Source organism: Mirounga leonina, unplaced genomic scaffold, assembly GCF_011800145.1.
Source record: "Mirounga leonina isolate KUSES-001 unplaced genomic scaffold, KU_Mleo_1.0 Mir_91, whole genome shotgun sequence".
Lineage (NCBI taxonomy): Eukaryota > Metazoa > Chordata > Mammalia > Carnivora > Phocidae > Mirounga > Mirounga leonina.
Window position 1 is genome coordinate 11948010 of NW_023270839.1, and position 14369 is coordinate 11962378.

The following is a 14369-nucleotide window of genomic DNA, read 5'->3' on the forward strand; positions in this document are numbered from 1 at the left end:
ATAGCGAGTAAGTTTTGTTCCTTCCGTGAGGTAGTCTTGGTCTTTTTCTGTACCTTAAGCTTGTTCCTTCACCAGAAAAAGAAACTTCCTTGTGCAGTTACCTCTCCCTGGGAAGTTCTTCTCCCAGACATTTACAGAACTGACCTCTTCAGCTCTTAGCTTAAATGTTGCCTCCCCAAAGAAGCCCTCATCACCCATCCTATCTAATGCTGCTCATTTCTTTACTTTCTTCGCAGTATATTGTTATCTGAAATTATTTACTTGTTTATTTTCTCTCCCCTTGGCTAGAGTATAAATTTCAAGAGATTAAGTGTTTTGAACTTCTCACACACTTTTGAATTATATAATCACAGCATTTTAGAACAGTTTCTACTACTTAATACACATTCAGCAAATATTTAGTTCAGGGCTGGGTGAATGAATGAATCAATGTCTCCAGAGCCCCATATTTGTTCTCCAGTCCCATCCTCTAGATGTTTCCTTATTGCTGCCTAGCACACTGGAGAAGAATTGGCTGACCACACTACCTGTCAAACCATGTATCTGGGACCCAGACTGATGAACTTTTAAAAACCAAATATTTACTCACGAGAAAAACAACCCACAGGTCATTCTCTTTCTTGTTGGTTAAGATAACTTGGTTACATCTAAGCTTGCAGTTCAGATAGAGTACCTACAACATAGGATTAGTTTAGGATAGAACTGTTTGTAGAACTTTACCTTTTCTTATTGCATTCCTGTTGGCCAGTTTTTGTAGGAGAATATTGGAATTGACATAAATGAGGCATGGTTCCTGGCTATTTTTTTTAAAAGCACCAGAAATTCATGGTCTTTCTAATAAATTTGTGAATTCATATGATCTCCACATACAAAATAACCATCCTCGGAGGGTAAATTCTTTCATTCTTTCCTCGAGCTCCATTTTTCTTTTGTGGTTTCAGATGGGACTTTTTAGAAGTGTGATTTCCCTTTGTCTTAGTGGAATCTGAGCTGACTTTGTCACTAGCATGTTAACCTCTTCTTTCCCCACTCTCCTATATCTAAGAATAGCTTGCTGATTAACCCTAAGTTAGAGAAGGTGGCCTGTGAAGGAATTTTAAGTACATTTCTCGGTGTTCTGTGAAGTTACATGATCTTAGCTCAGTTAATTAACTTTGTTAAAATTGTATAAGGGGGTTCTTATGATTCGACTACAGAAGGTGCAAAACAATTTGAAAGGAAACTGCCCTTTACCTTGATCTCTCTCTACCTTCTCCAAAACCATGGTGTAATGCCAATGAACAGAATAATGGTTGACAAGCAAAATTTTAAGGCATTCTAAATATCACTGGTTGGTTTAATAAAATTAATTAGCCTGCCACGGAGAAAATTTACTAGCGTGCTGGTTAATTTCACAATGTAAAGTCAGAGAAGGGAGGTGGGGTTGAGAGAACAAACCTTATTAGTTTTGAATAATTATTTAAAGATGTGGAGCTGCCTATTTCAAACACTTTGATTGCCAAATCCATTAAGGCTTTACAGTCTCAATGTTTGTATCCCGGTATATATGGGAAGGAATCTCCCTAGGTGAAATCATAATCATATTAGTGAACAGCTAAATGACTTAAAGATACAGAACAGCAAGTAGACTCCTAATAAAACCATGGGAATGTGAACTTGCCTTAAGACTAACTCATGGGAGGTTTCCATAATCTTAATTTGCCATTGATGCAATTATTGCTTTTTCTTGTCTTTTTAATCCAAACAAGATGTTTGCAGTGGCCATGGAAAGGTGCCTAAAATCACATGCCTGAATTCATTTAATTTGCCAACATTGTCTTTTTTTCTCTCTTCCTGGTAATGGGCAAGAGTCAGTTCTGGTACATTAGGTACTAAATCTCTTCAATTACCAGCCGGGAAGAAAGATTTAAAATTGTGCTTCAAACCTACAAACTGATTTAGTTTTAAAGCACAAACACTTCTCCTGTGGAGCCTAAATTAAACTGCAGAAAGGACACAGAACTTGAGGAATTAAACCAGGCAGGGCCAAGGCTCAGGCCAGTGATAGGAACCATTTTGGTTTCTTTCTTCAGAGGCCCCCTGGCGCAAAAGGAAAGGGAGCAAGAACAGGCTGAAAGATACAACTTGTGTGAAGAAGTGCAGTGTTATATTGCCTGGAAGCTAGACGTGGAGTGTGGCTAGCTCATTAGTGTAGGGGAGTCTAATCAAACCTCTTATCTTTTTTTCCCCCTCTCTCTTTTTGGGTGCTTGGCAGCCATTTTCAATGTGGATGACTCTGTGGTTGATCTGGAGACTCTGGCAGCCTTATATGAAAATGTAAGTATCAAAGACATACAGAGGCAGTTTTTTCAGATTTTTATATCTTCACTAATTAAAAAAATGTTAAGGCCTAAAAGATGGTTATATGTGACTCCTTCTGCCCCACCCCCAAATCGTTAAGCCAGTCACGTTCTTTGGCTGTGAGGATTTTGATATAGCATGGGAGAGATTAAGGTATAGTTTCTATAAGCATACACTCAAATGAGAGCAAATGTGAGAAAAGCACTGGGTTCTGACCCCACTGTGGTATTTGGGTTAGCAGATCTCTTTGCACGCTTGCGTGGGAGGGTGGTTCAAGGTAGAGACCCTTTCTAGGCCATGGAACCCAGCCCTGCGGCTGACTGTCAGAGTGAGTGAAGCTAAACTACCAGCTTACTGTTGGTCTACACCAGTGCTTCCTCAGGAATGGGAATACTAATACCAGCTTGGATGATTACTTTCAGATCAGATGAGCTCATGACATTGAATGTGGGAAGTAGTATAAGATGGGAGGTGTGTGCTTTGGATTTAGAGTCAGATAATTTTAGATTTGAGGTCCCACTCTACTGTTGACTGCTGAGTAGCTTTGGACCGGTTAAATTCCTTAAGCCTGTTTGATCACCAGTACAACGGGGATTATAAAGGGCTCTATCTGATTTTTGTATTAAACAGAATTCAATATAGGCAGCAGTAGCAATATATTTTGAAAATACACAGCACTGTACACATAGGTGGTCTTTAAATTTGGGTTATATGTGGAATAACCAGCAGAATTGGCAGGCTCTCTTGAGAGGATGACACAGGAGAGTTAGAATTCCCATGGTTGTTAACATTTCTGATTCATTGACTGTTAGGATTTGAAAACAGAGTGAACCAGATTCTCTTTATTGAAGTAGCAGTATTTCCCTGGGAGCTGCCTAGAGTATTCTCCAGTCAGCAAGTTAAAAAAAAAAAAAAAAAATGATTCATTTCAATGCTACATCTCCTGGGACTTTAAGTCCCTTATAGAAAATTTCCAGAGTGCAAAAATCCAACCTTGTGGGATTGCTACTTCCCTACACATTTTCACATTCTTTATATATATCAGGAGCTGTTTAGTACAATGGGTGGGAACTTCTCATGTTCCATCAGTAAAGCTTTTGTTAATAGACAGGAAGGTGCACAAATACCAGGCCATTGGGAGCTAACAGTACATTTGTGGAGTACCTGGAGGGCAGCGTGGTGTGATGGGAGAAAGAGATTCTGAGTCAGGCCCTTTATCCAGTACTCAGTATGAGCCTTGGTAGGATCATCTGAAATACAAAGATACAATAATTGATATTGAAGGACTTTGTAAAAGGAAGAGTGCCTTCTAGGTGAGCTCAGGTCTGTGCATGGGGGCCGTACTCATTAGCTGGATACATTGAGAAAATGACGTAACTAAATGCCAAAAGAAGCAGTGCAGATGAATGTTTAGCAAATTCAGAGAAAGAGAAGGTGGAGACTAGAAATGCAGAAGTCAGGAGCATACGTAAGTTAGAGGAGCTGTTCTAAGGGTCAGGAAACAAATGCTAAGGACAGTGGATTGATAACCTGCTTACATGGGAAGAGACGGGGGCTTCAAAGGTGGCAATCCAATGTCCTGCCTTCTGGGTCCCCCTACCGTCCCTTGGTATGACCATTTGCTTTAGCCAGTGGTTCTCCAATGTTAGCATGCGTCAGAATCACCTGGAGGGCTTGTTGCCCCGCCTCCCCCCCCAGCTTCTTAGGACTGGGATAGAGCCAATCATTTGCATTTCTAACTAGAAACAGGTGGGTGATGCCAATGCTGCTGGTTCAGAGACCACACTTGGAGACACAGTGCTTTAGACAGATGCTTATTGTTCATTTTTTGTGTGCTTTGTTTGATTTCCTGTCTCAACCCAGAGAGCACAAGAGGATGAACTGGTTAAAATAAGGAAGTATTACGAGACATCCAAAGAAGAAGAATTGAAGTTGCTGGATAAACCTGAGCAGTAAGGACGCTTGAACACTTCTCCATTAGGCCAAAAGGACAAGCGCCATCTCTGTCCCCCTGCCTCCCTGCTCTGAGTAATCGCTCCTAAACTGTGCAGTGAGCTAAGTCATAGCACCATCATCCCCGTGACCTCCTGCACGCAGATGAATGATCTGGCTGCCGGGAAAGGCAGCCCGGGGATTTGTACTGCTGGATCTAATATGCCTGAACCCCTCTCCCCACCCCTCATGATTCCCCTTTCTCGTTCTAGCAGCTTGTTAATTCCTCCTAGACTAAACATTCTAGCCAAAAGGGTAACTGAGGAAGGAAGAAGGCATTGCTCTGTTTAAGGTTCTGCTGATGCAGTTAAAAAGACGATGGCAGACTCAGAATTCAAATTGATTTTCCTAAATGTTGTATCCAGTAAACGTAGCCTGAACGTGCCGGCTTTCCCCCAAATCCCTCCACCTGCTCTGCCCAATTGACAGGTGACCTTTTCATCCTTTTCGCATCTGCTCGTTTTCCTCTCTATTCACCATCTAGAGTTGTTTGCTCTGTGGTTTGGGCTGTCGAGCCATGGCCTTTGAAAACCTAGACCTCTGATGATGAATGGAGTGGCTCTTGCCTTGCCTGGGCTCTTGGGGTCTGCACACCACAGAGAAGCGTATGGGACTCTGTAGCCCCTGGACCCCAACTACATTTTCATGGCCCGGGACTGAGGATGTGGAATGGGTCCAGAGTGGAGAGAGGGATCCTTTGCCTGTCGCCACCTTGAATGCTTCATTCATGTCCAATTCAGGCCACTCCCCTCAGTCTGGAGATGAGGCAGGGGTTAGAAAACACAGCAGAAATTAAGAAGTCAGGTTTAGGGCAACAAGTGAGCCCTAGAGACATCTAAGTTTCCGTGGCTTGTATTGAAACTTTCATGGCTTGCCCTTGGGTCCGCTAGAATGCCCCACTCCCCTTGGATTGCCTGGATAAAATGACTGGGTGGGGGATTTCTAGGTTTACTCAGTTATTGGCAAGCCTTCGTGATAATTTTGGGAACCTTAGATGAATTGTTCTCACATGGAATAGAGGCCAGGAACCACTCTCTACCCCACCCCCGCCCTGCCCCAAGTTCACGAAGGCTAGGAATCTTGTGAATCAGCGCAAAGGGGGTTCTGCTGCCCTTCTGGCCCATCAGTTTGAGCTACCCTCCCTACCAGTTCCTGCCCCTGACCAGTCCTGTGGTCCACTCCCAGGTCATGTTTCCTAGTAATAAATTAATTCCCACTAAGGTGCTAATGACTGAACATGAAGTGACTCATCCTGGGATATTTAGACACCGACAAGGCCATGGGGAGTATTTGAAGACTGTTTGAGTTAGCTTGGGCTGCTATAACAAAGTACCCTAAGCAGGGTGACTTAGAAACAACAGAAATTTATCTCTCATAGTTCTGGAGATTGGAAGTCTGAGATTGGGGTGCCATTATGGTTTGGTCTTGGTGGGAACCCTCTTCCAGGCAGACTGCCAACTTTTCTTGCTATCCTCACATGACAGAAGGCAAAGAGAAGGATGCAAGCTCTTATGTCCCTTCTCCTAAAGGCACTAACTTCACTCATAAGGGCTCAACGCTCATGACTTAATTGCCTCCCAAAGGCCCTGCCTCCTTAAACCATCCACATGGTTAGGACTTCCACATACAAATTTTGGGGGAACATAAATATTCAGTCCTTAACAGGGACAATAGGGCATATCCAGCATTCGGGTAGTGCTGGCTATGCTACACTGAGCAATGATCTCTCAGCCTAGAGTTCATATACCTTTCACGTAAAAGATCATAGAGTATTTTAGGCTTTGTTGGAAGTACGTAAACCATAGACAACATGTAAACAAATGGGCATGACTGTGTATCAGTGGAATTTTATTTAGGGACACTGAAATTTGACTGTTATTTGTGTAGACATCATAAAATGTTATCTTTCTATTGATTCTTTTTCACCCACTTAAAAATATAAAAACCATTCTTAGTTGGTGGGCCATCCAGAAATGAGTGAGGAAGTGAATTTGGCCCGTGGGCTATAATTTGCCACCTCCTGCTCCATGCCCTGGGAGTGGCTGACCCAGTGAAATGAAGAGTGGGTTTCTGTTACTGGAAGTGTTCCCCTTTTCCTTTAGGGTTAATGTCTTTCTAGCATTATTTTTGAAGACTGATTGCCAGGACACAGAATAATGGTGGCAGGTAATTAACAGATAAATTTATGATTCCTGCTTTCTCTACGGGATGACCTGAATAAGGGAGCATTTTCAAAGTTTGAAAATCGTCATGGCGATGGCTTCCCAAAGATGCTAAGCTATCACTGACAGCAAAGAGGACTGTCATGTTGTCCCAGTGAGGTGATGTGCTCAGGCTCAGTTGCTGGAGGGTGAGGTACACAGAGGTTGGGGCTTGAAGCCCGAGTGCATTTCACCTTTGCCCTTGACCTCCTGCATAGTGCAGCATTTGTTTGATTTTAGCCAGAGTCCGATTTCCTGGCAACTTACTTGCCATTGGCTCCAAGTTAGTTGACTATAAGCATGTTTTACATACTGGAAAATATGAATCATTTATAGTTTCAACATTGTGATTTCCTAAGATCCCTGTGATGTCCAGTCCTATAAATCATAGCATGGAGAGGATGGTCCCATCCCTCACCTCATCAGCTTTCTTGCAGCCCAGTGCCAGACTGAAGATGCCATTTCCCATAGAGGTATCATCTGCTTGGGCCCGGGCTGTCTGAAAGCCACTCCCTCCAAGGATGGCCCTCAACTCTTTGCATTCTGCCTTGGGATGGTGGTGAGGGGAGGTGAGGCTCTAGCAGGTTTTATTAGGCCAAACACATGCTTTTTGTAGCCTAGATTGAGGACACAACCTCATCTTAACTCAGAATTCCTATGGGTTTCCACTTTTATATCCCATCACATGGTTTTCATAATAATCAGAGTTACAGAACTTCAAAACAAAGGTATGTTTACTTTTATGGGCATTCCTTGCTTCATCTCAGTGTCATGGGAAAAAAAAGAAGAAGAAGGGAGGCTGGCTCAGTCAGTAGAGCAGGCGACTCTTGATCTCAGGTTCTTGAGTTCAAGCCCCACATTGGGCTTAGAGTTTACTTTCAAAAAAAAAGGAAGAGGAAAGAGAAGAAAAAAGTTTATGACCTGGATATAGGATAATCTTTTTTTTTTTTTAAAGCTGGTAATTAGAATCTTATTAAAACCCAAGTCTCCCTTAAAACAAAGTAAAAGAGGCACAGAGTATAAGCTAAGGAGACTTCTTTGGGTATGGAAAGAAGGGTTCAGCTTTGCTCCTATGGAAAAGCATTCTTGGTGAGAGATTGCAAAATGTCAAAGTAATGATGTTATGCGTTGACCGAGACTTTCAGAAATATCTGGTATTCATCATTTCAGCCCCAAAATGAATTTAATAGCTGTTAGTGGATTCTCTCCTTCTCTAAATTCATGCCCAACTCTTTCTGCCCGTTTTAGTTTATGCCCCCTTTTCTGGTGGTTGGCCTGGAGAGTATGTAGCTCTTCCAACTTAATTTTGCAAAGGGCACCAGTGCCCAGTTGCTCAGACAGTGAGCTTCTGTGTGTAGGTTAGTACTCACCTTTAGCTTTAAAAATCTGTTTTACCATAGTTTTTAAGATTGATGTCCACTTAATGAGTGCCTGCTTTGTTCCACACGCTGAGCTGTGAACTCTGTTTTCCTAGGTAAGCTGATGTGGAAAAGTAAACAAATATCTGTAGAAGAGGATCTCTATAGACTATTATCTAATTCAGTGAGCAAGAAATAGTAGTCGTCTCCCTTCAGGAAGAAATATTTTGTCATATCTCTGCAGACATTTGCTTCCAGCCTTCACTTGACTGCCTGTGTGAAATAGACCCTTAGAGAATGCTGCATGATAAAGGGAGTTCATTATGTATTTATTTTCATACGCTAAAGGTAGTGCTTTTATTTGGGTTTAATCTCCTATTTGCATAGCAGGATATAACTCCGTGGTGGTTCAGTATAATTGCATTAACTTTCTGTTCCTAAAGTAACTTATACACCATACATTTATATACCATCATAGAAACCCATGAAAATAATAAGAGAAATAAAAATGGCTTTGTTGTCAATAATAGAACACAGACCCTTGGAGTTCCTTAAGTGTGCCTGTTGGATACATTTTATAATTGTTGAATTGATATCACCAAGTAAGGAATGCTGTCATGGTGGATCTTTTTCAGCTGTCTTTTTTTTTAATTTTGTGATTGTATATGAAGCTAGATGATTCATTATTCATTTCTGCAGATTTTTACATGAGTTAGCCCAGATCCCGAATTTTGCTGAACGGGCCCAGTGCATAATCTTCAGATCTGTCTTTTCGGAGAGTATCTCCTCCTTGCACCGAAAGGTAGAGATCGTCACAAGAGCTTCTAAGGTATGTTTGCTGTCTAATTTAAGAGGCTAGTTTTGCCTTAGTGAGGGTAAAGGAGCAAGTAGGGAGTGGGAGAATCAACTGGAGTCCCTTTGTAAAAAACTTTTGGACTTAAGATTGTGTGTTTTTTTAAGTATAGCTGTGATGATTATCCTAAGTGTTAGTATGTGTGCGCGTGAAGGTGAGTGAGGGAGAGAGAGAGAAAGTCAGATGCAGACTGATGGGGAGAAGGAGGAAAAAATGACACTTCTATAGATGCCTTCTTAGATATTCCAGATACCTTCTAATGTACATACTGGCCACTTAAAACCAACCTAACTAGTGTAGTTTGTCTGCTACTCGACTGACTGGGTTGCAAGAGATTTTGCGTTAGACCCATGCACCTGATCATCTGAAATGTGTCTACATTGTGAAATAAAGATTCTGGAGACTTGATAAGTGAAATAAATGATTACGATAATGGGTGGCGGGCAAATACATTTTTGTTGGCTTTACCACACCAATTCTAATACTTGTTTTTTCTCACAATGACATCATGTCTTTAAGAACATGATAATCCTCTCCACACATACTGTAGTATTTAGTTCTTACCTGAAGGCGTGATTCTTTACCTTCCAAAATATAAAAGATTTCAATAAAGAAAGTATAAATACTTCCGAGGTATAATATACACCCTCTAATAACATCCTAAAGGGCAGGAAGAGAGGTTGGCCTAGAGCTGCATTTGCCTTTCCTTCTTTACCCTAAGATAAAAGAAAATAAAGTCAACTAAGACCCTAGAGAAGGAGGAGGGGAGGGGAGGAAGCATCAATTTTAAAAATTTGCACTTTGAGGGAAAAAAAAGGGAAAATAAATGGGATAAGGATGTGAAGAAAACCCTACTGAAATTTTTTAAGGTTAATAGACATATCAGCTAATACTTAATAAACATAGCCTGTGACCTTGAAATACATTATCATAGGGGCGCCTGGGTGGCTTAGTCGTTAAGCATCTGCCTTCAGCTCAGGTCATGATCTCAGGGTCCTGGGATCGAGCCCCACATCGGGCTCCCTGCTTGGCAGGAAGCCTGCTTCTCCCTCTCCCACTCCCCCTGCTTGTGTTCCCTCTCTCGCTGTGTCTCTCTCTTTCAAATAAATGAATAAAATCTTAAAAAAAAAAAAGAAATACATTATTGTAGTTCACTTCTTAGGAGTATACCCAGGGATAAAGAAGAATAGAATAGAACTTGCTCTTAAAGCTATCCTACATTTAACTGTGCTGTTTATATAGATACATTGTCCAAAAACAGATCCTCAAATGATAGTAAACGAAACCTTTCTGCTTAGAAGTCACCAAATGTAAAGTCTGACTATAGCAACTCTTTTTGCAACTCACAAATACTTTTAAGTTAATATTTAAAAAATAAAACTGGCTGAAGTAAAAATATAAATACTAATATTTAATCCACAGTATTAAGACATGCACAGTTCATAATTCATTGAAAGGATAGAAAATGATGTCTGATTAATGTATTTTTTTAAGACTCTTATGTCTTAACAAAGTGTATTTTCCATTTCACCAGCTGCCAATCCAGTTGGCACCATGCCACCAAACAGCCTGATGGGTACTCAGTAAATATTTGTTGTTGAATGAATATAGGTGCCTTTGAAGTTCAGCTCCATAATAATTGGTGTTTGCCGTCACAGGGCTTGCTGCACATGAAGAGTGTGAAGGATATTTTAGCTCTCATTCTGGCTTTTGGAAATTATATGAATGGAGGAAATAGGACTCGGGGACAAGCAGATGGATATAGCTTAGAAATTTTGCCCAAACTCAAGGACGTCAAAAGTCGGGTATTTATTTTTCATAACTAGTTTCCATGATTTGCCATTGTATTCCTTCTATACCTTTAATTAAAAAATTCTTGCTTGCTCCATTCATCTCCTTTCTCCCTCTAACAATACATTTTTTCTTTGCTTTCTTTTGACTTTTCAATAAAGATAGGTTTCTCATGTTTGATCTTACTGAGATGACAAAATCCCCAATATTGGTTTGCTCCAAAAGAACACAGTTGGATGTTGAACTGTAATGAGGGAAGAAAATAGCACGCAGTATCAGTCAGAGCACAAGGCTTGGGAGTCTGTTTGAATTTATAGTGTTGACTACTTGTAATTTACTCATTCATGAGTAGGGAGCACTGTTGAATCACCAGTTGAGCTGAGCATTTGAATTATTCTTTTGCCCACAACAATTGGGCTGGGGTCTACTGTCACACTCTCTGAGCCTGATTATCATTTGGCTCCACACCCCTGCAGAGCTCCCTCTTTGGAAACAACCAGCCCATATCTAGGCATCCCACGGGGAGCAGGGGGAGTGAAGGGAGGGGAAACACACAGGCAAATTAGAATTAGACCCATGTGAACAAGACACAAAGGCTGCCTTGTGGGAGGGCCTGCTTGCCCCTGGCCTCCTAGGGTCATAAAGTGGCATGGCGTTCCTTTTAAGCTGTCCTGATTGTTTTTCACGCCATTAAGAACACACATTTTTTTGAAAGGTGGGAAGGGAGGGATGGTTTTCTGTTCTAGTCCCTGGTTCCCTTTGGCACTCCCCCACTCCCTCCTGTCTTGGCTTTCTGCCAGAAAATAATGAGACAGTGTGTGTATTTGTTTGTTTGTTTTAGCCATTACCTCAGAGGTCTCATAGATTATCTGTTTGGCTTTTCTCCCCCCACAAAGTATAGCGGAGTATCATTTCTTTGTATAGATGCCATTTAAAAAAAAAAAAAAATGATGGGACAAAGAGGAGAGAGGAAAATCTTGCCAGTCACAAACAGAATCAGGACCAGGTATCACAAATGAAAAGTATTAGGGTCACAAACTGAGATTTCAGTACTCAACTATAGAATATGGCGGTCTCATGTGAATGATTTTCATTTAAGCTTCTCTTTTAAACCTAGGATAATGGGATTAATCTGGTTGACTATGTCGTGAAATATTACCTGCGTTACTATGATCAGGTAAGAAATGGAATTATGTGGAAAACTACACTAATGGGGTTTCAACTCTTACACGTTGTTGGCATTCAGAAATTGGATGATGGATGGATGGATGGATTTCAAGTCCAACATAGAATTTGAGAGCTCTCCAGCCTCCTTGGTTTACAGATGGGAACGCTGAAGCCAAGAAAGTTTAGTTGACTCTTGTAAAGAGAAGCATTATTCATTGCCTCTCAATCTACTGCCTCTTAATCTGCTATATAACACAGTTTTAGAGAGACCCCCGGTTGTCTGGGTGCCTTCTGACCAGATCGTGAGGGTCTCTGTGAAATCTATATCCATTCAGTAATTGGTTGTATTTGAAATTAGTTCTGGGCTGCAGACCAAAATTTAGGAAATTAAGAGGCAGTAATACCCAATACCTTATCAGTAGTGTTCATCTGTGAACAAGTTGAAGAAATGGAATTTGAAATCCATCCTCTCTGCTTCGATTACATTTGCAGTGAGAAATAAAAATTTCGGTGGGAATCCACCTGAGCAGAAACTCCTGTTTTATTCCTTCTCATTAAATTGAGAACAAGGAGTCCTAACTTTGCAAAGAAAGAGGTACTGTTGTAAGGTGTTGGGAAATCTAGCAATCAATATGAAGGGGAAAAGTCTCAGGAAACTGTTGTCAGGACTCCTGCACAGCTGTCCACACGAGCAGGGTTTTTCCTAGGCACCACGGGAAGAAAAGTAAAGGTTCCAGGGCCTTGTTTTCCAAAGGCCTATAATTCCCTCCAGAAGACAAGCGAAGCACTGATGAAGTCTACCATCTTGTCTTCTCCCCTCCTCATCTAACCCTTCTCAGTGTATCTGCAATGAATCATCTCCCACTCCCCTCCTCAAACTTCTGTTTCTGCTGAGAACATTATCGTTTTGGTCATTCAGGCATGAAGCTCGTGCTCCTCTTTGGCTTCTCTCTATCCTTCAGCTAGATTGTTTCTTGTGTTTCTTCCCTGTTTTTCATCCCTATGCCCCACTTATCCAGACCTTAAGGTAACTCACCTGGAGTATTCCTCTTGCTTCCCAGCCGGTCTCCCCACCTCTCATCCATCACTCCCCCTCCAGTCCATCCCACACCGGAGGCCCCACCAGTTTTTATAGTTCTGGCCATATTGTATCACTTTTTTATGCAAAAACAGAAATGGATCCCCATTTTCAAAAAGTGAATTAAGACTCTACCCAATTTAATTCCAGTCTTTTACAACCATGCTTTTATGACCTTCCCCCTACACATACTCTGTGATCCAACTCAAGACCCAGTGTTTTCCAAACACACTCTATGGTTTTCTCACTGATGTGTTTTTCCATCTGATGTTCTAACTAGAACGAACTATCCTTGTCACTAGCCTTTTTGTAGATCTTTTGTTTTGTGTTATTAATACTCTCTTGAAATAATCAATTAAAAGGCCTTTTGGGGAAAAGCTCCCAGTAGCAACATATGTATATTTGCAACATAATAGGTAACATGCTTTTCAGAAGCAACATGGAAAGGACAACTGGTCTCCTTTCATTTAAAAAAAAAAAAAAAAAGTGGCATAAGAGACTGCAGGTAATTTACCAAAACAACAGCAATGACAGCAGCAGCAACAACAACAAAAACAAATAGAAGGCATAAATTGCCAACCAAGTATATAGAGCTAGCAATATAAATGGATCAAATCTTTCTCAGGACTATCACGAATGGCTGACTGAGTTATTCTCTGTTTAAGATCTCTAGGTATAATGGGACCCATATCATGATTGCCCTTGACTCACCAAACTGTGTTCTATAAAGGATACCTTCAAAAAAATTCACATGAAGTTGTCATGTGCTTGTCAAGCTGTCTCCCCAGGGTGCTGTGCCTATTTATAGGGGACACCCTTTCCTCATTCATACAAATGTGCAGTATGGGTTAGCAAGACTTTGACCTTTCTAGATCAGAAGCCCTAGAAATATGTATAATCTTTCTAGGAAATTTTATCCTAAGGAAATAAATAAGGACATGTATCACTATTTTACTTAAAATCATTTGTAATAACAAAGTATAGCAAAATTTTTGGTAGATGTCCAAAGGTAGAGACCAAGGTCAAATAAATTATGCTAGTGTCCTGAAGTGGAATAATATACTGCCATGGAAAGTATATAGGAGAAAATTTAGTGACATTGAAAAATACTCTTGATCTGCTTTTATATTACAAACGTGTTTAAAATAATATATAATCTAATTTCAAATATATAAATATACATAAACACACAGAAAAACCTGGAATATCAGATATATGTAAAAATGTTTGATTATCTCTAGGTGGTAGGATTGGAAGAGATTTTTACTTTCTTCTGTCTTTCAATTAGACATAATGAGCCTGAGTCACTTTGTAAAAGGGAAAAAAAAAGATAAAAAGTAGCGCATTCTTACATGGCCCTTCTTCCATGAAGCCTTTGTTTACTTCCTCATCTTGTGCTCCTTTGAAGCCTGGGAGCACTTGGGTTGAACCTCTGTCGTGATACATCTTATTCCACCTTGCGTGTAGATATCAGTGAGCAATTACCCCTTAGCTTGGCATTGCTCCTTGAGGTCCAGAACTCATCATTGTCTGTTTTTTAGTGTCTGTAATTTAGGTGTCTGACAAATACTTACTAGGTTGAATCTACT

At 40.7% G+C, this 14369-nt stretch overlaps 1 protein-coding gene across 2 annotated transcripts in view; it reads left to right on the forward strand.

Annotated features, from left to right (window-relative positions):
- The window catches only part of FMN1 (formin 1), a 283684-nt gene that overhangs the window by 143989 nt on the left and 125326 nt on the right, over positions 1-14369 (forward strand). For both annotated transcript variants that reach the window (XM_034994221.1, XM_034994220.1), the window contains exons 7-11: positions 2255-2316; positions 4204-4292; positions 8591-8720; positions 10403-10549; positions 11653-11712. In XM_034994221.1, the coding sequence (XP_034850112.1) occupies positions 2255-2316; positions 4204-4292; positions 8591-8720; positions 10403-10549; positions 11653-11712 (488 nt within the window). The remainder of the gene's footprint in view (positions 1-2254; positions 2317-4203; positions 4293-8590; positions 8721-10402; positions 10550-11652; positions 11713-14369) is intronic.